This window comes from Solea solea, chromosome 5 (genome assembly GCF_958295425.1).
Source record: "Solea solea chromosome 5, fSolSol10.1, whole genome shotgun sequence".
In the NCBI taxonomy this organism is placed as follows: domain Eukaryota; kingdom Metazoa; phylum Chordata; class Actinopteri; order Pleuronectiformes; family Soleidae; genus Solea; species Solea solea.
The window spans coordinates 12,048,589-12,072,867 of NC_081138.1; the positions used below are offsets into that span (position 1 = coordinate 12,048,589).

At 38.5% G+C, this 24,279-nt stretch overlaps 1 protein-coding gene across 4 annotated transcripts in view; it reads right to left on the reverse strand.

Moving 5' to 3' along the window:
* tspan4a (tetraspanin 4a) overlaps positions 1 to 24,279 on the reverse strand; it is a 108,683-nt gene that overhangs the window by 5,699 nt on the left and 78,705 nt on the right. For all 4 annotated transcript variants that reach the window (XM_058630288.1, XM_058630287.1, XM_058630286.1 and 1 more), the window contains 2 exons: positions 8,344 to 8,445; positions 5,067 to 5,198 (listed from right to left, as the gene is read on the reverse strand). In XM_058630288.1, coding sequence (XP_058486271.1) covers positions 5,067 to 5,198; positions 8,344 to 8,445 — 234 coding nt within the window. The remainder of the gene's footprint in view (positions 1 to 5,066; positions 5,199 to 8,343; positions 8,446 to 24,279) is intronic.

Sequence of the window (24,279 nt, forward strand, 5' to 3'; positions counted from 1 at the left end):
AAGGTCACTGCCAGTAAAATAAATAATATTCCTGACTGAAGCTCAGGGAGAAAGAATAACAGACTTGTCTTTTATCTGTCTGCACTGCTGCTGTCGTGAGGCTGCAGGCATCACTGTAGAGAACCAGGGAGAGTGAGAGGAGGAACTGGAGCTAAAACATGTCATTCAACTTTAACGAAACATGTGAAAACGTCACTTCTCTACACGTTTGTTAAAAAGGTGATTTGATAACGCAGCGGTCACATTTATGTTCTGCGCAAACAACAAGAGCCTGGTCACTGTTAAAAAAGTAGCCGACAGCAGACACAGTATAAATCCCTGCAGCTGGCGGAGTAAAATAAAACATACTCTGATCAGCTCTGATCTGATACTTGAGATTGAGATCAGAACTTCACTGTATCTACTGTAGAGCTTTTGATCACATCACATGATTTTAGTCAACAAATGCATGTTGTCCAGGTGTAAATGCATTTTTATTCTTCTATTTTGCATATATTTAAGCAGCATCTGCCAATGAAGCTCATGTGAAGCTATAAAACAGCCACTAAATGGACAGTGTGTTTTTCCCCAGCTGTTGCTTCCAGATTGTAGAAATAACTCTGATGTTACACGCATTCCAAATACTGTTTTGAACACAAAATGACAATCTTTGATTGACTTCCTGTCTGCAGATTAATAAACCATTTACCTTCTCTACAAGTGACATCTGGAAAATTTGATATGATTTCTGAAAATTACCCTTTTGTTGCAACAACTGAATAACAGCAGGGGCTCCACAAATCTGGTTGTCATTATGGTTCATCATCTTCACTCATTATGTGCAGCTAATGCTTTAGCACGGCTGGAGAACAGATGTAGACTCATTGTGTTAAGTGGCCAAAAAGTGGCCTCTTTGTCTTTAATGACGTGTCAACACCAAAACTTTTTTAATTGTATCACTCCAGCCATTTTAATTTTTATCATGCCTGCAAATCACATCACATCAATAGGCTTTTGCTTGGAGAGAAATTTAATAGTTTTACAAGCAAAAAAGTTGTTAGTATTTGCAGATTCATCATAACAGACGAGGCTAACTAGTGTGTATACTGACGGACAAAAATACACCCAACATTGAAGTTAATACAAACCAACATTTGGATGGAATATTAATGTTTAATGTGCCGTATAAGAATAATCAGTGGTGTAAGAGGGCAGTTTTCAATCCAGCATACAAAATGTGCCCACACTGTACACTGCAATTTCAATCATTGAACAAAATCATGATGGCGCTGCCTTGTACCTCAAAAAAAGGGCTGAACTGAATTAGATTTTTTTTTTCCATTTACTTTTTCTTTGTTATTTGGTTCTTTGTGATTTTCTGATTTTCTTTTGTGATTTTCTCAGCTGTTACGACCTAAAGCTCAAAAACAAGCTGCTGGACAGACATGAAATGAGCTTCAGCAGTGAGTGACAGAGACACCGCTGTGATGTCTTCTCCTGATGTAGCTTTGTGACACACACAGAGAGAGCCTCTCTGCATGAGCCACGACTATGAGGATTAGGAGGAAACTTTTAATGGTTGCTTCTTGACATTTTCAGCCAAGGAGGCGGGCAGTGACATCAGACCTTCCCACTCCTCAGGTGAGTCTGCAGAACTTTCTAAAAGGGCAATTCTAGGTCCATATTCCAACTGCTCACTGCCGTCTTGCTTTTCTAGCATAGCTGTTATGTCCCTGCCTTCCCTCTGTCAGTCGTGGTCCAACACAGACACAAAACCAAAACGCTGCTATGTTGGGAAATACAGAGATATTCGTATGGAGCTGATAATCAGCATTGTATGAGTTGATTTGACAATGGTTTGAATGCAACAGATATTAATTTATAGTTACGCATTACAGCTTTTACATCATCTATTGTTTCACTATGGGCATCACCTTGGCATAACCGAAGCTCCAATGACACTTTGTCTCTCAGTGACAGTTGTTCTAAGGTCTTTTTGGGAGTGAATAAAAGAAGAGCTTAGGGCCCAAAACCAAACCCAGAGGGGTCCCACAGGAAACTGTGCAACGAGGATGAGAATGACTTTCCACCACAGGCAGAGGACCTTTGAATAAATCTGAAGATAAATCTGTTGACACAGTGACTCACAGTGTATAGGTGTCTCTGTCAGAAAAACCGAGACAGGAACACCTATCACACATTTAAGCATCTGAAAGGTGTGGTCCCCTGTGTCCAAAGCTGATTGAAAATCTACACTATTTAATGCATCAACTGCCGAGAGGATATCATTTGTCAAGACGGCCGATTCTGTCAGATGGAGCCTCTGAAACTGCAGTGGAATGTTCAAAGACGATGCTCTGAAGTCAGAAAGACAACAGTTTTCTCTGGGACAATAGACAAAAAGGGAATTTTAAAGATGAATCTGTGGTTGGTCAAAAATGAGCTGGTTTATTCTTACTGAAAGAGAGAATCTGTAGAATTGACTGAAATAATTCTGGGATTATTTGTGTTCTGAATGTATAATCTCATCACACTCAATAAAATGAAAATAAAATAAGTAAAAACAAATGTATCAGTTTGTCATTTGGCATTGAGCAATGCTACCAGAGACACCCAGTGTTACATCATTTCCAGCTGTTTTACCAGCACCAACAGTCATGTTTACCCTCAAAGACATGACACAGATGACGTTAAACCCTTTGAACATGTTTCAAATGCGTTTGTCAGGAGGCTTATTGCTTTTTAGCTGTTCAGGACACAAAGACTATAGTGTAGGTCGCCCACTGAAATGTGAAGAACAACACCACAGATGTAGTAACATAGTGAACCTCAGCTCTTTGGTCCATTGCCTCTGCTAAGGAGGTTATGATTTTTTTTGCCTTTTGTTTGTTGTTGTTGGACTGTTCCACTGTGAGATAAAAAAAAAACCTTTACACCAGAATGTTCTTCTCGACCGAAATGTTTAATCTCTTACTGTTGTATACTGTTGTTGTTGTTGAGGTCACAGCTAAGATAATGTCAATAAATTAATGATGAATAAATAAATTAGCCAAGGCTTTTTGACTGACAGAGAAATATTTGTTAATATTAGCTATAGGTAATAACTATTCTATATCACATTTTTAAACATCCTTTAGTGACTAGAATAATGTAACAGTATGATTTGGTATCACAAGAAAAATACATTATTGACAGTGCATTCAAATAAAACATGTCCAAACTGTATTTCAATTTTTGAATCCTTTCTGCTTGTGGTACTAAATGTGTATTAAATGACATGTGAGATTGTGTTGTGTTGGGAAACCCGTCTGTGGAATTAGGTTGTGTGTGTGCAGTGTCAATATTTTCAACAACAACACTTTTCATGAAGCAAGCACAACTTTTTAAGAAGCAATCACTTCATGAATCGAGCAAACAAAAAAGATACACAAAATAATGCAAATAAAATACTGATTTAATCATTCAAAAATATTGTCGTTTATTTTCTTGAAAACAAATAAAATATATATTTTTTTAATGATTAAATCGAAGTTTTATTGAATTGAACAAACAAAAATCAACCACAAAATTAAAATACACAAAATAATGCAAATAAAATATCGATTTAATCATTCAAAAATATTATAGTTTATTTGCTTGAAATCAAATAAAAGATTTTTTTTTTTGAATGATTAAATTGATGTTTTATTGAACTGAGCAAACAGAAATTAACCACAAAATTAAAATACACGAAATAATGCAAATAAATATCGATTTAATCATTCAAACGTCAGTCAGTCAGTCATCATCTACCGCTTTATCCTCAACCAGAGGGTCGCGGGGGGTGCTGTGCCAATCTCAGCTACATCGGGCAATAGGCGGGGTACACCCTGGACAGTTCGCCAGTCCATCGCAGGGCCACACACAGATAGAGACAAACAACCATTCACACTCACACTCACTCCTATGGTCAATTTGGAGTGTCCAATTTACCTATCCCCACATTGCATGTTTTTGGACTGTGGGAGGAAGCCGGAATAACCGGAGAGAACCCACGCACACACGGGGAGAACATGCAAACTCCATGCAGAAAGGCCCTTGTTCAAACCGGGGCTCGAACCCGGGTCTTCTCGCTGCAAGGCGAGAGTGCTAACCACTACACCACCGTGTGGCCCTCATTCAAAAGTCAGTCAGTCAGTCAGTCATCATCTACCGCTTTATCCTCTGCCAGAGGGTCGCGGGGGGTGCTGTGCCAATCTCAGCTACATCGGGCGATAGGCGGGGTACACCCTGGACAGTTCGCCAGTCCATCGCAGGGCCACACACAGATAGAGACAAACAACCATCCACTCTCACACTCACTCCTATGGTCAATTTGGAGTGTCCAATTTACCTATCCCCACATTGCATGTTTTTGGACTGTGGGAGGAAGCCGGAGAACCCGGAGAGAACCCACGCACACACGGGGAGAACATGCAAACTCCATGCAGAAAGGCCCTTGTTCCAACCGGGGCTCGAACCCGGGTCTTCTCGCTGCAAGGCGAGAGTGCTAACCACTACACCACCGTGTGGTGTACTGGTTACTTTTACTCATTCAAAAGTATTGTATTTTATTTGTTTGAAAACAAACAACTCTATTTTATTTGTTTGAAAACAAATAAAATAGAGTTGACAACAACTCTAGGCCTGTGACTACTTCTAGCTATTGAGCTGTCGGTCTACAACTCAGTAGCCAATCAGCAGGCAGCTTCCTAAGGCCCGCCCATGGTCAGAAATGCAAAGAAAAAGCCACGGTGCAAAGAACAAATCAGAGAGTGCAAAGAACAAGTGAGGGAGCTCAAACAAAATTCTAGTCATTGCAAACAAAAAGTGCATTCTCAAACAAATAAAATACAATATTTTTGAATAATTAAATCTATATTTTATTTACAATTTGTTTATTTTGATTGTGTGGTTGACTTTTGCTTGCCCAAGTCATAAAGGGTTGTTTGCTTCTTAAAAATTCTTGATTGAAAATATTGACACAAATCTAATTCTATAGCCCCTCCTACTCACATTTATGTAGTGGAAGTGGAAAATGTAAAACTTGACAAACTTGATTGTCTTACCGCTGTCCACCATGTTCCAGGGTTGTCCAGGCCGCAGTTGTCGCTGTACTCGAGGCAGCAGGAGTCAGGTACTCGCGTGGTGTTGTAAACGTCAAACCAGTCTGTGAGGTTGGTCACACCACAGCAACGGAACTGCAAGAAAAGAAGAAGTGCGTGGCCTCGTTTTATCATCGCATTGGAAATGATTTTTCTGACCAAAATAATTCATATGTTCTGAACATAGAAAACACTTAATCTTGCTCATATTGAACTTTTGTACGATTCTCATACCATCTGTCTCACAGCCTGAATATCATTTTCAAACCCACCCTCTTCTTTTTATCTACATCTCCCCCCCAGTGATTGGAATAGATTTTTTTTCATGGCTCTCCCCACAGTTCAATTCATCAGCGCACTTCAGGGAAAGATAAAGTGCCTTTTATTTTTGTTCATTCAGTGGACTTTAATTCCATGCAGGGACAATGCTGCCTCTGCTGCTCACAACAAAGCTCCGTGCTTTGAATTAGGAATTGGTTAATTCAAATCTCCACTTAAACAATGGATCATAATTGTAACTTATCATAAACTACAGCAGAATTCAAATGACCAGAAAGCATTTATGGTAGATGGTCGTTTTAAATTTCAAGAACAAATCACAAGTACAAGTCCATAGAGTCATAAATATTCATATTCTATCTCCTAAAAGCTTAACAACCAGTGTGGCGTGTGACCCATACTGATTTATCGAGCAAGCATTTGGTGTCTTTTGGATGTTTTACTACTGCTTCCCATGTATATAGACCCTCTTCTCTTCCAAAAGTGGCCATTTACATTATTCAGGATGAACTTTGCTCCAGGGACATCTGCCATTTATATTATCTATTCAATGACTCAGCATGTATGAAGGAGGTTTTGCAGGGAGAACAGTGTCAGAATGGGAGCTGCTGTTTAATGGTCTTCATTTCAGCCAGACTCAGACTAGATGGAGCCCCGTACAATCATACAGCAGTGCTGATCCGACAGTGAGGACAGTGCACATACACACTGGTGCACACAGATTTTAAATGGTTGGCTCGTTCAGCCAAATTCTCCTCATGCTATCATTCAGTATGCAAAAAAGGGAACATTTCAGTACAGTAACACACACGCGCACACACACACACACACACACAATGTGCATTCATTTGCATGGCAGTACAAGTGCCTTTTGACTCATGGGCACAAGGAAATCTGCCTTTCATGAATTGTAATGTCACATGAAGTGAAACCCAGGGAGTAGCAGTTAAGCATCAACATTCTGTTTGAATGGAAGTCTGTGGGAAGATGAGTCTACTTCTCACTTGATTTAAAACATCAGTGAACATTTTCTTGAGGAGTTAATGGTCACAATCACTAGTGACTTAAGAAACTGTCATGTCTACCAGATTGGAGATCTTGAGGCTTCACAACAGATCCATTTTACATCCATCTATGTATATATATATATATATATATATATATATATATATATATATATATATATATATATATATATATATATATATATATATATACATAGATGGATATATATATATATATATATATATATATACAGGCCAAAACCAGGAATTCAGCATATGTCACGTCATGTGTCATATGTCATGTGAATTGTTGGTTTTCTCTGCACTCTATAATATTGTCAAGGTGATTTACCTTACTATATACAGTGCCTTGAAATAAAATATGTTGTGATTTGGTGCTATACAAATCAATTGAATTGAAATTGAATTGCATTGAATTGAAAATAAAGTCTAAAGACTGCTTCAATAGTGTGCCCCTGATGGGAATTAAATAAATTGTTTAATTTCTCGGCTGGTTTGGGTCACGTTCACAAAGACAAACCTCAAACACACTATGTGTGTAATTGTAAAAAATCATCATATGCACTGAAATGACATTCAGTTTTTGGTCAATAGGTGAATAAAAGCAAACATCTGACAAGAGCAGCGTGGGTCAGTGGAGGAGCAGAGCGGAGTGGCTACAGGCTCATCCCTCCTCTGCAGATAAGCACTCATATGTATATGTATATACATATGTATATACGCATATGTAGCTCAGTTAACATTGTGGAAAGCAAACTACAAAGCAGTTGACTCGCTGCTGTTTCTGTGGGCAGGAGGGTTCTGAGCATGTAGGTGCTGCCCTCACCTCCTGGGCCATGTGCCCCCATTACACACCCCTGCCAAGAAACATTGGTGAGTCAGTGCCTTCATGACGCTCCAGGAAGAAGACGCCAGCTGAGCTAAATATGCTTCTTCACCTACAGAGGAGGCTCCAGAGAACTGAAACTTCCCAGACCTGGAGGATGGACATGCTGTTGTCAGTTCCTTGTTCTCATCTCCTCGCTGGGAATATGGATGAAAACACACAGATTGTAGCTTTAAATGCTGTGCTTCAGCTGTGTGGTGTGGATGGAATTCACCTCAAAGATGAACCACTCCAGAGTTCACTTGCGAGCAGCCTGAGACCACCTCTTTCGAGTCTGGTTCCTTGGTTTGAATGAAATCAAATTAAATGCTATTTGTATAGCGCCAAATAACAACATACTTTATCTCAAACTGCATCAGTGCTGGTGTGAAGGCACCCTTGAAGGCATTCACCACCAGCAGCAGTATATGCCCGAAACTCCCCTATTCCAAAGTGCAGTTTTTCACATCATTCATTCTTTGCACTGGAATTAAAACACTGAAATGATACTAAAGGGAAACAAACACACATCATAGAAAGAGCTGCATGGAAACAAAGGTTACCTCAGAGAGTCTGTGATGCTTCCATTTATCTCTTTGACGGCATTTTACCAGAGCTTTGAGTGCTTGTTACTGTTGATGGAGGCATTTTCTTTATTAAGAATGCTGTGTTGTTTTTATCAGCATGTCTATATATGTCTAGATCCCATTAACTACAAAGAGGATTACACTGTTTTACTCAAATCTTACACCAACTGGAGAAATGTAAAATTAAAAGGCCCTTCAATAGTCGGCTTCTCTTTTTTAATTTGATGTGATTGCAGTGGTACAAGTGGTATAATTGTGCCAATAGCAGAAGTAAGTACTGTCAAGATAAATAATGCAGGCAGCACATCACGTACCTAAGCTTCTAACAAGGTATTTGGGAGGACTTGACTTGCTAAATGGCATCAGTTCAATAATGGATGCACTGTGGTGTCTTTTAAACCATCACAGCAAAGTGTGCATGAGAGAAATAAGTCCATTTAAATATTTTTAATTGTTTTAGACATTAAAAGAGATCCACATCTTACATCAGTTTGCACTATCATCCAGGCGTTGGTTAAACCCACGTTGCCTTCCGTGCCAAACAGATGGAGGCCCTTCTTCAAATCCCTCTGGGCATATTGATCAATCTGAGAAAACAGGACAAGAACAGGATAATGAATTCAATTTATGATTATGCAAGTTTAAATGAGGTGTGAGTGAGCAGAGCTATTTGTTCAGATTGAACTGAATGATACAACTTTTTTAATATTAAATTCATTTTTTTTTTCCTACGTTTTGACAGCAAGGCTGAATAAGCATGGCTGAATAAGAGACCCAGTCTTTTGTATGGTCTTGTGTACATGGGTTGTTTTAATGCACATTCATTTACAGACCTTCAAAATACAGAAAGTGATTTCAGCAGTAGATGAAACATGACACACAAGGGTTAGTACATTCTATACCTGACTCCACACAGTCAGTGACTCAAGACAGAGGGACTGTTTATGCTCAGCTCATATTTCCTCAAGTGTCCTTACAAGACAATAAAACTAATATATTGAGGTCAACAATGGGGACAATGCACTTTGCTCAACTTGAATGGGCTGAATTTGCGTTTGCCTGAACCAACACAAAGCATAATTGCAGGGTCATAATCTGCAGTTCAGTAAACAGGCTACTATGTGGGTTTAGTTTGGGAGCTCTGCTTCAGCAGTGTGAAGCTAAACAAACGAGATAAAAGCATTTAACAGAATCAGCTTTTGCAGAAAGCAGCTAATGACGGGCGTGACAACAGCCACAAAGATAAACACGCTCAAATAAACTGAACGCTTTGCAGTTAAAGAACCTCAACACTATCATTTAAAATGGCAACACGATCATGTTACTTCAAACACAGACACATGCACACAGGGCCAGCCATCCTTGTTTACACATTTAGATGGTCACTTTCATCAGACATCAATCGCATTGATCTCCATTGACCTTGCTCTCTTTTACACTATGAGTTGTTTCAGTCGCCAGGCAGTTGTTAAAGATTTGTGCTGATACACTCCAACACTGAACGCAGCCTTCTTTTACACAAACTTAAATCAAATGTTTCAGATAGGTTGCTGCAAATACTCTGGTGGTATTGTTTGTGTCTTGTATGTATTTGCAGGGCGCCATAATGAGTGAAAGCCGTGCTCTCAGTTAGTGAAGTAAAGGCTTATCTTTTTGACATATCATGGAGTATATTGGAGGAACAGGGTAGGCTGTTACGTGGCAAAGCCTTTCTGCTCAGTGTAATCTGACATTGAGACAAATGTCATCACACCCAGGCAGTAAAACGGATGATAAATCAAGTTCTCTACTTCACTCTGATCTTACCACATGCCCTTCACACACCTGAGTGGATTTACACACCACTTGCTGGGCTGTTAGGTCTTTGTTTCCCATATTTAATCTCATAACACTGTGGATATTCTGCAAACACTACATGCACTGGCAAATGTGAGGATTTGGAGGAGAATTTAAAAGACTTACATGGTTTATGAGGACAGAAATGCAATTGGTAAGAGAATATATATCTTTACCTTATTTGTATCCTTCCACTACAGCTCACAGGACGCAGAGTTGTCATTATTTTACAACCACGTGTCATTTACACATTTACACAAACCATAATGAAGACCAGATTTATTCTCTATTCACACAACAAGGACATTATTAGCATATTTTGCAACACCATCAGTAAATGGTTCACTGATTAAACGTTTTGTTTTTCTGCCAGAATCTTTGATCCTGCAGACCCAGATCTCCTCCCTGCGCCTGCAGCTTCATTACACTGTTTATGGTCACACTGATTTCAGTCACAGAATTCCTGTTTACCAAAAGTACAATCTATTTTTTTTCCTTTAAAGAGGCAGCAGACAACTTTCCGGTCCATAGCAGTTCCAGGCTTTTATTGTTGGTTACTGTATTAGCAAGACACCAGAGTGAGAATGCATTCAGGTACTTTCCCTGCAGAGCCGGAGATGTCTTCCAAAATCAAAAGCAACCCTGCATGTAAAACACATCTGCTACGATCCACACATGCCAGGTGAACTGTTCTCTTCTCTGCAGTGTTTTGTATAGAACTGCAGTTCCTTTGTGCTGTGAATCGAGAAAGTTGACATTTTCCCGCAAAATCAACATAATGAAACACAATAACAGCATAACAACTTGACTATTTCAGCTTTAACCCTATATGTGACTCTGGATGTCAGCTCGTACAATAGAAAATAATGACAGTCAGTGATTATGACAGTTTCATTACGGTGTCTTTAAGATGCTGTATATGTAGTTGAAGATTCAGTTTACATTTATCAAATGTCATAACATGCCTACAGGCTTAGATAGTTTAGTGAAGGAGTTCTGCCATCACGTTATCTGGAGGAAAAAGCCTTGGGGCAGAGCAAAATATACACTCATCTTATATTCTGTCTATAAACACTTTTGTCAAGGCCTATTTTCTTTGAGATGATACAGCACGTGTGTGCAGCGAAACATATGGATTACTTTTCATCACTAGGGTAAAACTAACCTGTCTCACGACAGTCTAAACCCAGCTCACGTTCCCAATTATAATAATCCAACGCTTATTGAATTCTGCTTCACAATGATAGGAAGACATCGAAGGATCCAATATGTTCTAATAATGTAGACAACAAAGCTAAATATGAATTGACGATCGACAACATGACACTGAAATTACACGGAAGAAAGGAAGAAAAATGCTGTAATGACATGGTGATTGTGAAGCACATACATGCAGACATGATGTCAATGTAGCCATACCTTGTTCCATCTGACACAATCAGTTTGTTTTTCTTATAAATATTTTGCAGAAAACAAAACACAGTTGATGCAGTAAACCACTGTGGCACACACTGTTTCCATTCACAGTCACAACATGCAAAAACAAAAGTGCCAGGTACAATTTTGTCTTGGGTGTGATGACTGTTTGTCAATGTGGAACATGTATCCTTGTATCCCCCCAATTTAGTTTCAGCCTGTTTACAACTGTATATGGTATCTAACACACTATTATGAACACAGTGAGGTTCTGACTTCATATCTTTGTTTGTTCATTTTCCTTTGAGCTTGTATTGATGAACTTCTGTTGGGTTTTTCTTATGACCATCACCTGGCTACTTTGGTGGCATTTAAGAATGTAGCCTGCCTCTGAACATAATCCAGTTTGTGATTATGTTGTCACCACAGCATAAACAGTTACTATACTGTAATTTCACATTTCCTGTTCAGTCCTGTTTATACTGTAAACATCAAGCCCATATAACTTAATGTCTATAATATAAATTCTATCCTTACCTTATCTACTTTTCTTATGTTATATATCTTTAAGATGTGTTTTAAACAAATTGCCACCATGAGGAAATATTTCCTCATAACTTTGTAAGCAACTGTAATATTTACAGTCAAAAAATCACAATAACATTTCTTGCAATACAGAACTGCTGCTGACTAGCGCTATAAGATGCTGAATGATATCACAACTCTTTCCAAACTGCAATTTCCAGACTGATGTAAGAATTCAGCAAAGAGAGGCCTGATGTCCCATTCGGGTGGACGGGATAAAGCTTTGAGTCTTTAAAATCTGTGCAGATAAAAAGGGAGAAAAGAAAAAAAGCAATACTTTTATTTCAAATCTAAGTAGGTCATTAGCTGACTCCTGTAACAGTGCGGCAAGCTGACTGCACATATACAACACAGCTGCACTTTTAGCTCAGTACTGATGTTGTCCTCAGGAATTCAGTCGCCCTTTAACTACAACAGGCGAGTCGAAGATGAGCCATTAATTATTTATATGGCAGGGATACATGGAGGAGAAGAGAGGAGACACAGAGAGACGGGGATGTGAGAAGGTAAAGAGAGGAAGAGAGGGTGGAGGAAAAGAAAGTAAGGTGGGGTAAAGAGGGAGAGGAAGAGCCAGAGGGTGATGAATGACAGAATATATAAAAGCAAAATCAGTGAGGGACAGATTAAGTGATATGGTTATTGTACCCCTGATAACATCAGTGCAGCACACAAAGAAAGGGAAGCAGCAGAGGAGAAAGGACATTATGCCCAAAAGACACACAAAAGTGGATTTCAGAGGAGACGAAATTATGAGAGGGATAACACCTCAATTAACGCACTTCCTCTGAAGAGTTCATATCCATTACCTGTGTCAGAAATATAGGAATATGCCAGAATCAGAGATGCAGTAATGTGGACGAAAGCACTAAAGAAGAGGGAAGATGTGTGATCATATTCCCTCTGGATTTCCAGAGAACACGTTATTTCACTGCAGGATGACACTACATCTAGATCTCCTACAATGACGTCAACAGATTCTATAAAATCATCTGAACATTACTGATTCACACAGGACGTTGAATTACTACTCTGAATTGTGGACAATAATCCAAACTCTAGGTTGAATTAAATTGCCGCAGTCATTTCAGATGTGTCATCTCTGTGATGTCTGAACGCACCTAAACGTCCCACTGCAGCCTCCAACTATATGTGGCGATCACATATTGACAAGGGCCGTTTGATGATAATACTTTCATTTCATCGTTCTTCTCAGGGAACTCAGATTATATTTCCTTCGCTGCCACCTGGTTTGGATTTAAGTGAAAGGTTGACGAGAATTTGTTTTGGTTGTCGATATATTATTCACATGTCTGACTCGCACTTTATTTCCCCTGGCTTGGCATATGAACTTAAATCTTTGGAGGTGTTCCAAAAAAAGCCAACTCCAGGCAGAATGCCATGCTGCTGAGGGATGTTTGTCTTGTGCCTCAGGACAAATTGATCAATACATTTTGAACTTGAGCAAATCTTCTCTTATATCAGAAGCTCAAGAACTAACTGTTACATTTTTGAGGAGGGGAAGGAAATCTGATCGTGCTCCTTGAATAATGAATTGACAAATTCAAGGCAAAATCTGTCTTTGACTTGTAACTTCATCCAATGGCTTAGCATTGACATACATAGTAAATTATTACCGATACGAAGTTTATGTTTTCTCTCATGTTTGTCCGTCTATCTGTTTGTAAGTGGCAGAATTTGATGGGGATGTAGGTTATGATCCAAGAAGGAAAACATCTTCTCTGAGTGGTTTTATTTAAAATATAAGTTTCGACTCTCAGTCTTTCAGTCAAATCAATTACAATCCCAGCTCTTCTCCAGTCTCTGCTTCTAATCAGCTCCTGATTTACACTTGGCAAACTATGTGAGCAGGCAATCAATGCCACTAAAGTGGGAAGGCAGAGAACTAGCAGAATTGAGGTGATAAGAGTGATACTTGAACAACCTTAATCAAGGTCAAAGTAAGTGCAAGGATTTTAGTTGAAATGTTGAACAAAAGCACACATGGCGGGGTAGTGGCTAGCAATGTTGCCTTACAGCAAGAAGGTCATCGACTCAAATCCCGGTTTGCAAGTGAGTCCCCGTGTGTGCGTGGGTTTTTGTCCCTGGGGATTCTGACATCCTCCCACAGACTAAACACATGCAGAGGTTAATCAAAATGACAACTGCAATATCCAAATCAAAAGAAACAGCACAATTCTAAAAGACGAAATGTGTCTGAACTGCATTACGATTAAATGCTGCAGTACGGCAGGAACTTTATGGCCCAAAAATCTTGCTTTTTAGACGTTTGTTGACAGTTTCCAAAAAATGTCAAATCTTTTTTATTTTTAGATATTTTGTCCTGACAAAACAACACTTAAGATGAATATTTGATGAAATGTTCCAATTGTTAATCATATAACAATTACAATATCTGTCGAAACAAGGTCTTTGGGTGTGGAGGTAGGAAGCATTTAAAATGTAACAGCAGCATCAGTGGAAGAAGCAGCAGCAGCAGAGGACAGCATAGCTTTCAGGGACAGAGTGAACCGTCCTGAGTTCTGTGTAATTTTAAGCTCGTTAGTTGTTTATATTCTGATCCATCACCCAGTGCCATGAGGGAGGCATACCACTGGTCCCCACATTTATTCTGGAGTGTGAAAATGACCCCAAAATTCAAACCAATGTCATCATCCCCTAATTCTACAGATTTGCAACTAATGATATGGTCCAAGGAGTTCTGATCTTTAACCTGCGTGGAATTATGCACGGTGACTCAAAAAACTAAAAACACCAAGAAACCAATTTTTTTCAGAAATGCTGGAGCAATCTGCAAAGCACCATGAGCACAGCTGTGCACAACTAGTGTTGTTTAAAATGTTGTTCATGCTAAATGTTGATTTGATATATGGCTTTTTCCAGTTTGCTGTGTGAAGTTAAATAATACATTCCTTTGTTACGTTTGAAAGCATCCTCACTAAAGACATACAATGTAATTGTTTGAATTTAAACTTTTTTTTTAAAACATTTCAAAAACTGAAGCAGTTGGTCTCAGTTTGATTCTTTGGTTTGACTGGGTTGTGAGTGACAGATGGGAAATCCCACCATAATGACAAAAAATGCTTTCTGAGCTGAATTATTTATGGTGAAGAGAAATAAAGAAAAAGAGGAAGCTTTAAACGCTATGGCTGCAGACATTCCATATTTTCTATGTGTCATGTGTCAAAACCATAAAAACACACTGGTAAGATACATGGCTTAACTGTTCCTTCATCATTATAAACATGGGCAAATCTGATGTGCATTAATCATTTTATATATATATATACGTATGTATATATACGTATGTATATATACAGTATATACATATACATATACATATGCATGCTACTCCCTTGTAAACAAACCCACATAGCAACTACTGCAACCTAACTACAAAGCTGCTAAATGATTGGCTGTATACTCAAGAATATTCTTATTTTCTTATTGTATTCTTATTTATTAAAATTAACTGTATATATGTTTTTAGAGGGTCTGTTTATTCACTTATTTGTATTTCTGGTAATGATCAGAAGTAGATTATAGACAGAAGTTGGATGTATCCTGACATCCACAACCTTATATCTTACCTTATTTGTAAACTGCAAAAATCTACCAATGGGAAACAGTGAATCCTTTACATAACTGTCATTTACTCATTCACAGTTTCTCATTCAATAATTAAAAGTCTTCAAAGATTCTTCTATCGTGTGTCCTTTGCACTTGAACAAGAAGGAATAAGCTGCTCAAATGTGCCCAAAGTAATTTACATAATGGTTAAATGGATTTAGAAATACTACTGCATTACAGGCATATGCCAAGACAGATTTAAAATGGTATCTTTATTGTTTTTAATGCAAACCAAATTATGATTCCAGCCTTTGTTTCAGCTGAAGTCAAACTTCCATCGTACTATAGCACGTTCAGTCAAGAGATAGATTAATGTATGTAGAAAAGCACAGTGATTTTTCTATAGTGGAGTCATTTTATACTTACATTTCTCTGTCCAAACATTCACCCTTGAACAAACATTCACTTTCCAAACACCCACTACCATCAGTGATTGGGTTCAGTTTCTCTTTGTGTGATGTGTGAATGTTTCAGTCTTTATTCAAATGTATTTGAAAGGAGTGTTGACATTTCCCAGTTTGTTTACAGCTCACCTCCTGTATTCCTTCATGATATCGGGCTCTTGCCTGATTACAATTCAAATCACTAGATAATTACCATACTTACCGTTCTCTATAATCTGCAGCTGCCCAACTGCACATTCCATTGTCATATACATACATTTCAGGATTGCACAACAAATGTCTCGTCTGTTTACTCATCATCTCAATTTGCCATTGCCCTGATGTGGATGTGTTTGAGTGATGCAATTAGCCAGGGTGTTTATCCAATTCACCAAGTTTCTCCAGTCTACACAAAATTACAGTTTTCCAAGGCTTTAAAATCATTCAGACAGTGGGCCGGACCGCATTTTTTAATATTGTGATGACTTAAAATGTTTTGGCAGCGGATGCTAGAACAGTATTGATGTGTAAAACTTATCACCCTCGATGTCAGGGGATGTCAGAGTGTCGTATGTCTGCAGTCCTAGATACGCATGAAAGGCTTGAACTCTGTTGTACAAAATGAGTCATTGCACTTTACCTGCATTTGAAGAAGCCAGTTAGTACTTTTCAGTCCTAAATTGTTAACATTGTTTCATCCATTTGGTAGGAGGAAGACGAGAGGACAGTGATTGTGAGAGACAGAATTTTAGTTTTGTGCTATTTTCTTCCTTTTGTCTGTTTCAGCAATTCATTACTGCATTCATTTGATTGTTGTATATAGTTAGATCAAGGTTGTAGCGTCACTGAAGATTTTATGTAGTTGTACATAAAGAAGCCAGTGTTTTTGACAGTGGAAACAGAATAATGGAGTGTTCATTAAATTAAATTATTATGGGATTTTTAGCCAGGTGACCTTCATCAATGGATAAAGTGAAAAATAACAAAAAATAATAATTTTTGACAATTTACACAAGTCCAGGTGCCTCTCTGACCATAAATACATTATAAAACCGAAGCTGCAGGCCATACAAAATCTCACCGTAGGCTGTGATTGGCCCGCGGGTCGGACTTTGGACATGCCTGATCTACACAAACAGATTGCTTATAAATACTAAGTAAAGACATTAAAGGTGATTCTGATTTTTCATAGCAGGCATTGTTAATGTTGTAATGGTAGCTTGAAGGAGATTCATGGCGACCACATGTGGTGTAGATGTTGTAATTGTCGTGATTCATTTTTAAGTGCTCTGTACCCTTGGGGTTAGTGGATGAGGTGTTCTGGGGATCTAAACCGGCCGTAGCTCTTCACAATTCCGTTTTTACGGCAGCATTACCTCACCTTGACACGTCACGCAAGCAGATAGGAAATCACCTCCACAGCTGCCCCATGACAGGCACCTTGTTCACCGGTCGACTGCTGAGCTGCAGAGCAAATACCTCATGCTTTGACCTCTTGTCTAACATCCTGTAGAGGCTCAAATGATCCTGGCAGGATATACTACACACTTAAACTAATGTTGGTGAGTGCGGTGTTACATGCAAGAATAATGTGGACTCCAACTTTGCATTTGAGAATGACAGAAAAGAGTCAAACTGTGATAAAGTCACAAGGCTTGAACACCAACACGCTGCTAAGAAGAATTTGTTCATGTATACGCGCACATTACCTGAATATTTCCCTAATCATTTCAAAGATTTTAGCTTGTACTTGGCTAGAGTTTACAAGGACATATACAAGAGAAGTTGTAGTATGCAATGTCTTTTATTTATTCATTTATATTTATTTCACATTTCCGGGGCTAAAACCAAGATATATTTGAATTTTTAACTCAAATGTGTAGCTGAATAAACTGTTCCTTTTTTCCAGTTTAGCAGCTTTTTAATAGCCGTTCTGGAGCTTTTCATTTAATGATAACGTTCAAGGGAGTTTTCCCATTTCTCGTGTTAAAATTTTAATTCTGCGTCTTAGCACTTTAAAGACGATATCAAAACATTTAAATGTGACTCAAAAGTGAAAGTATTTTTTCTTTCTTTCTTTCAGATTCAAATGTATCGAGGAGACACCAGTTTCACACGCTCAAAGTACCCTGAATCCTTGTATGTAAAAGTCACATCTCTACAAACTAACACTAACTCTTGGCCATTCATATAAATGTGCATCCTTTGTTTGTATATTTTCTCTGGTGGTAAGTTTTGTTTTTGAAATCACTACAGAATGTGATCGAGGACACAGAGCTGTTAAAGTAATCTCAAAGCAGAAGTTTTTTTCCTTTAATTTCAATCCATCTGTGTCAAAATGAAACTTTTTGCCAGGACCTTTATGGCAATCTGTATTTGAAGCCAGAGATTCCAGCAGATGTGAAAGTCTGCAGTGTATCACTGCTGGTGTCAAAGAGTGTTTGCCGTTCATAGATACTGTATATCTGTCTGACTGATGTCCCTTCAGCTGCTCACACTGCTCAGGATGAACTGAATCTGTGTCTGAGCTTCTACAGAGGTTATGAATAAAATAATACAAAGAGGATGAGATTTATTTTATCTGATGTAATTTAATGATCCGAATGTAAAAAAATTCTCTACATGAGTGTACACAAATACACCGCTTTTCTGCAAGTGATCTGGTTTTGGATCGTTAATATAATTTGCAGGTTGGCTGACAGCTTTATATGCACCTCAGGGGAAATTTATCAAGATGCTTTACGGCAGGTATCTCCAGTCATTTCTATCACGTGTATTGACCTTTTCTGTGTCAGCATTTTCTATTGGCTGGTTTCACTTCATTTTTACCAAGTAAATGAATCATTCCACTGGCTCCAGTATACCACAACCCCCAGACGCTTCTACTATAACCAACAGTAGCAATACTTACAACAGTAATCTTATTTCTGACCTTATTTGAAATACGTAAAATATTCTGATTAATATGATCACATGATTTGCTTATAACAATCCATTTATAGTCCTATTTACTGTTGCAGAGCGTAGCCCGATGACTTATGTCTACATCACATGACCCTAATCCTAACCTTGTAAAAACTCCAGGGGCACTATAATCCATTTCAAATGTATACATCCATCTTCTACCACTTAATTCTCCACTCACAGGGCGAGCTAGAGCCAATCCCAGCTGACATAGGGTGAAAGACAGGGTATGTTGGCTAGTCCATCACAGGGCCAATATATAGAGCCAAACAACCATTCACTTTCTCATTCATGCTAATGGTCAAGTTACCATATCCACACTTAACCTAATTAACCGGTTCATTTGGATAAGTGTGAATGCGCAACCGGATGCTGATCCGCACCAAAAAAGCGAACTCTGGTCCGCCTAAAACGTCAGTAAACACAACCAGAACATACGCACATGTAGAACGATAGATGATACATTTCTGGGCCCATTGTTGCAGTGTATATGTGTTAACATAAAGCGATGCAGCTCCATGTTTTGCTCTTATGTGGCAGAATGTTTTTTTGCATTAATCAACAGATGAGTTTTCTTCTCCTTCAGAAATTCTTGATGCAGTGCCACCTCAGGCGAGGAGTGGAATATGTTATTGAAAAGGTTCAGTTTGAACCGAGTCCCCAATCGTACTGAGTCTAGTGGACTATTAGGTGTGAATACAACCTCAGACAGACTGTTGACTTAAAATTGTGGTGTGCAACATTTTAATATAAATATATGATGCTGATTAAGTTTAATTTCTCTGTATCTCTTACTGTAGAAGAGCTTAGTTTAGATCTTGTGTCACGCAGCAACATTCCTGCGCTGCACTCAGGAAGTCATTAATTCTATGTCAACACGAAATGACTCAACAGCAACAATGTGCAAGTAAAGTTGAGACGGCTGCAAACAGGTTGGATTATGAAAACACAACGAAGCACCCTCAGAAACTTTCAGATGTGAATTGTACTTCACTTTAAAATCTCCTGGTTGACAACACAAATGCTCCCACGTCAGGTCTAATAGTATAGACAGAGCCTGTGTTCAGATGAAGAACACTCCATACAAATGTTACAATTGTTGTGGTCATGAATAATAACATCATCAACAAAAAAGTTACACAGTGCAGCTTTACTCTTTATCCTGGAATATTGCTCCTGAGCTAAATATAGTCACTGGCATTATATTACACTATTATTATGGCTAGGCTCACCTTTCTTGTGTTAAGAGCCTTCCTTCTCAGCTTGCTCTGCTGGGGTCAGCTGACCTTTTCTGCAGCAACTTGCACTTGAGGACGGTCATTAAAGGAATATATAAGTCTCACCAAGACTCTCTCTCTCACTCGCAAATTTTTGCTGCATACAACATGGCCACACACAACCTTTTTTATATTGCATTCTTTTATCGCGGGCCTTGAGTCAGCTTGTGACACTTATCAGAAATAATTGATATTATTTATTCAATAAAAGTAACAAAATCAGTGCATAAATGTTGGATAAAATATCACAATGCAAAATTGTTTAGAAGAACTGTAGGATTACACACAAAAAAGTTACACCTCACATAATTATTTTTCATTATGAATTGATTGATTAGTTTATTTCCTTGACTACAGAAAGATAGAATAACATTACATGTCATTTAGCAGACGCTTTTATCCAAAGCGACAATGGAATTGAGTACAATCAGCCAGGGGTGGAGTCGAACTTGCGACCATGATGTCTTTCGCACACTGGGTACCAGTCTTAACCACTGAGCCACTCCACCCCCAACATGGAAACTAGGAAGCTGGTTTGCCTTCAAAAATTAATCAATTATCCAAATAGGTGTATATTGATCTTCCCTGAAACATTCTTATTTGATCAACTAATAGTGTTAGAGCCACGATTGGTTGCCAAAGGAGATGAAACAATGACACTGATACTGCTACGACTATATAATCACAAACACAGTACACATCTAACCATAAAGTAGGACAATGAACAGAGTTTGACTGATATTTTAAGAAGGAGGGTTGGGTGTGGGGTTAGCACCTCCACAAAGGAAAAAGCTCGCGCCACAGAAATAGAAACTGATCCATGGAGAGTGCAGTCACACTTTTAAACATAGAATTAAATGAAAAGTTAAAGCATTAGAACACAGGGTTGGTAACAACTCCCCTGCAGTCCCCTGCATTGTTCTGCCTAAACATCCTCAGTCGACGCCTGATTAGACTAAGTGAAAACACCTGTGCCGTTCAGATGTGATGGTTAAAGTTAGGGCAGTGTTTCCCAATCCGTGGGATCCCTGCTCCAACACACCTGATTCAAATGAATGGGCCGTTATCGGGTTTTTGCAGAAATTGATGATGGGCGGACCATTTGAATCTAAAACATCTAAAACATCTAAAACATGCAGGGCCCTGAGGACCAGGATTGAGAAACACTGAGTTAGGGTAAGGAGCGAGTGAATACAACATGTCTATGAGTAGCCTCATTACAATGCTGTTCTAGAATGTGTTTGGGTGTACTTGTACTTGTTACTTCTTTGGGACCTTTTCTGGCATAAACACTGACCTTGTCAAGACCAGTAGTCCTCATGGAGACCAAACCCTGGTCCTGTGTGTGTGTGTGTGCATGTGCGTATGCCTGATAAATTTGATAAAAAAGCTATCTTGTTCACAGTTCACACTGATTGTGTCGACTAAGGATGGCTTCAGGCTGCCACATTAATAACTTCTTTAACTATTAAACTATGTATACTCAGTGTCATGCTGCTAGTCAACTTGAATTACAATCGTTGCTTCATCTTTAAGAAAAGGGGAGTTGGGAAAATGACGGAAGAATAAAACAGAGCAACTGTAGATCCAGATGAGTAGTCTTGACTGTAGCCAATTTGATTTGTGTGAGTTGAGTTGAGTTTTTCTCCTGAAATGTGACTTTAAATCATCATCGGTTGAAGTCTACTGTGTTCTGTAAGGTTTGGCTGTTTGTATTTACCTGCATACTGTGAATTGAGATCCTGGATTTGTTCAGTTGATTTTTGTGACCTTGTAGTGTTGGTTTATGCGGGTGTAAGGCTCACAGTTTTATGGATGTTGTCCCAGTCTGCTTTTAAAAGCATGCCAGGACTCCTGCAGGCTGTTTCTTTCCTGTTCTGCTATCAAACTAGCATGTGCTGTTAATGCTAATTAGACATTCTTGTGCAGTTGTCCTTGTTATTTAACGAGTTTCTTTTTTACACTGTTTTATTTATGTTGTAGGAAGATATGAACTGAATTGGCTTTTCAGAAAATCTGCCCCTAATTTAGATGCAGGTATTTTTAAAAGTTTATTTTAATGATCTCTGGTCTCCCTGGTTTTAATATATTGCCTTTTTGAATTGCAGTTAGCAAACTGAATCTCACGCTTGAAAAATAGCAGTCAAACCTAACGGTAAAATGTGTGAATACAAAGGCAAACACATATATTTTTCTAGTGAGCATATAATTTGCTACTTAACCACATGTCAGAGGTCTGTGCGTCTCATTAGACTTTATAAATAGGAACAGAAGAGCAGGAAGCCAATGCAGACACCTCTGAAATAATTATGAGATTAGATTTTCTCTGCAACTTGCTTGTGCTATACTCCCTACCAGTCGTGAAAATAGTGGTAGGTGGTAGTCTCCTAATCTCTAGAAAGATGGTATCTTTTGTCCTCCCAGTGACAATGAAATACCCATACAGCAGATTTCAATATTATTCCACTCTTCTTTGACACTATTCACTTTGACTCATGTTCAGTGGAATTAACCTTAAAAGATCTTTTCATCATCCTAAGTAACTGACAAAATGAAACAAATGGTGACTGTTTCAGGTGTGTAGAAGATCTGTAAACTGTTTGTCGCTTCCAGTGGTGGCATGGAGCTTTTATCATGTCTAAAGCAGGTGTAATAAACTGCACCACAGAGTGTGACCATGCCTAAAGCTTACGACGGAATGCTTCAGCATGCATCAATTTGATCTGTCTCAGTCATGGTGTCTGGGAGCTTTTGCATATAAGGGGAGATGCCATCAGTTTGTGCTGCAAATGCAGGCCTGCTTCTAGGATGTTACCATGGTGATGGAGGAGGCAAAAAGCAGCCAGCTCTGGTTATCAGGGATAAACTGGTGCACTGAAAACCATGGGATGCTCGAGAAGATAAATGATCATATGTAGATAATATGAGTATATTTTTGCATCTAGTATCTGAGGTAATTATAATGTATTCTGTATTTAAAGTCATTTCTTTTCTGAAGAGAAACTAGATTGTAAGCTAAGAGCTTTGAACTTTTAAACACTCAAATGCAGGTCAAGACAAAGCTGTAATCCTCTTTATCTCATATAAAAGATTTAAAAATAACTTCTGTTTAATGGTGCACTAAGCAGTACAGGCATAATCTTGGCACACTGCCACTTCAGTTGTTCCTGAAATGAGTCATAGTCCTCAGCAGCAGAATAAACAGAATAGATTTTAATAATTCTCAAAGATGTACGAAGTTAAGCATTTCTTATCTTTTTCTAAATAATTTCTTCATCACATGCATAAGAAACAACTCTGCATGATGCGTGTCTTATGTTCATCCATCATTCAAGGTTTGTTTGTGCTACACGCAGCAGTGGCAAAGAATCAATGTGCATTCATTATGAGGCATTTTCAAGTCTGGAACACCAGCAAACTGTTTACAGCAGAGACAATCATTGCATTCAGTGATGAAATTACACACAACTAGGTGATTAGGAGTTGAGGTTTTTGAATTGATCCTATTGTTGCAATGGCAACAAAAAAAAGACGTGGTATTAGTGGCTCAGCATCAAGTTGCTTGCATGAGATTCCAAGCATTTCAAGTGCTATTTTATTCAATATCACATAAAAGATCACAGGAAAACAGTTAAATCTAACCCTGAAGTTGAAGCTTATGTAACATAAGCACAGTTTAACCCTACAAAAATAAGTTTGACATATTGTGGTGCAGTTACATTTCCCTTCTAATAATAATCTATATCCTCGTGAACATTTTTTTTAACTTTTTATCTTATTTTTAGTTTTCGTTACATTTCCGTCTACTGTTTGATATTATACTGTAAAAATGGCACATTACACAGCAGAATAAAATGGAGAATTGCTGAGTCTTCTGCACTTCACACAATATCAGTGGCATTTTAGTAATGGCCACCTATTCTTAAGTGAGAGCGATTTACCTTGATGCACTGGCTCTGCAGAATATTTAGTCCTTATAACTTTTCACTCTCTCCTGTCACTAATCGCCTCCTGGGTATAGATAAAACTGAATTATTCAGAGGCTGAATAATGGTGAGCACAAAAAAACCAACACTCACACGTACAAAAAAAGGTGTGTTGTGACAAAAAGACAACACTCATTAAAGGCAGAGCAGATCCAAGAAGGAGCTAAAGTTTAGAAAAGGACTCTGCAATGGGAATACAACACATTAGGTAATCATATAATTAAGCCAGAACAAAGGAGCAAAAAGCAGAGCAAAGTAGACGCAGGTCCATGTGTTATTCACAAACAGACTTTAAGAGGAAATATCAAAGTACAATGTTGTCTTCC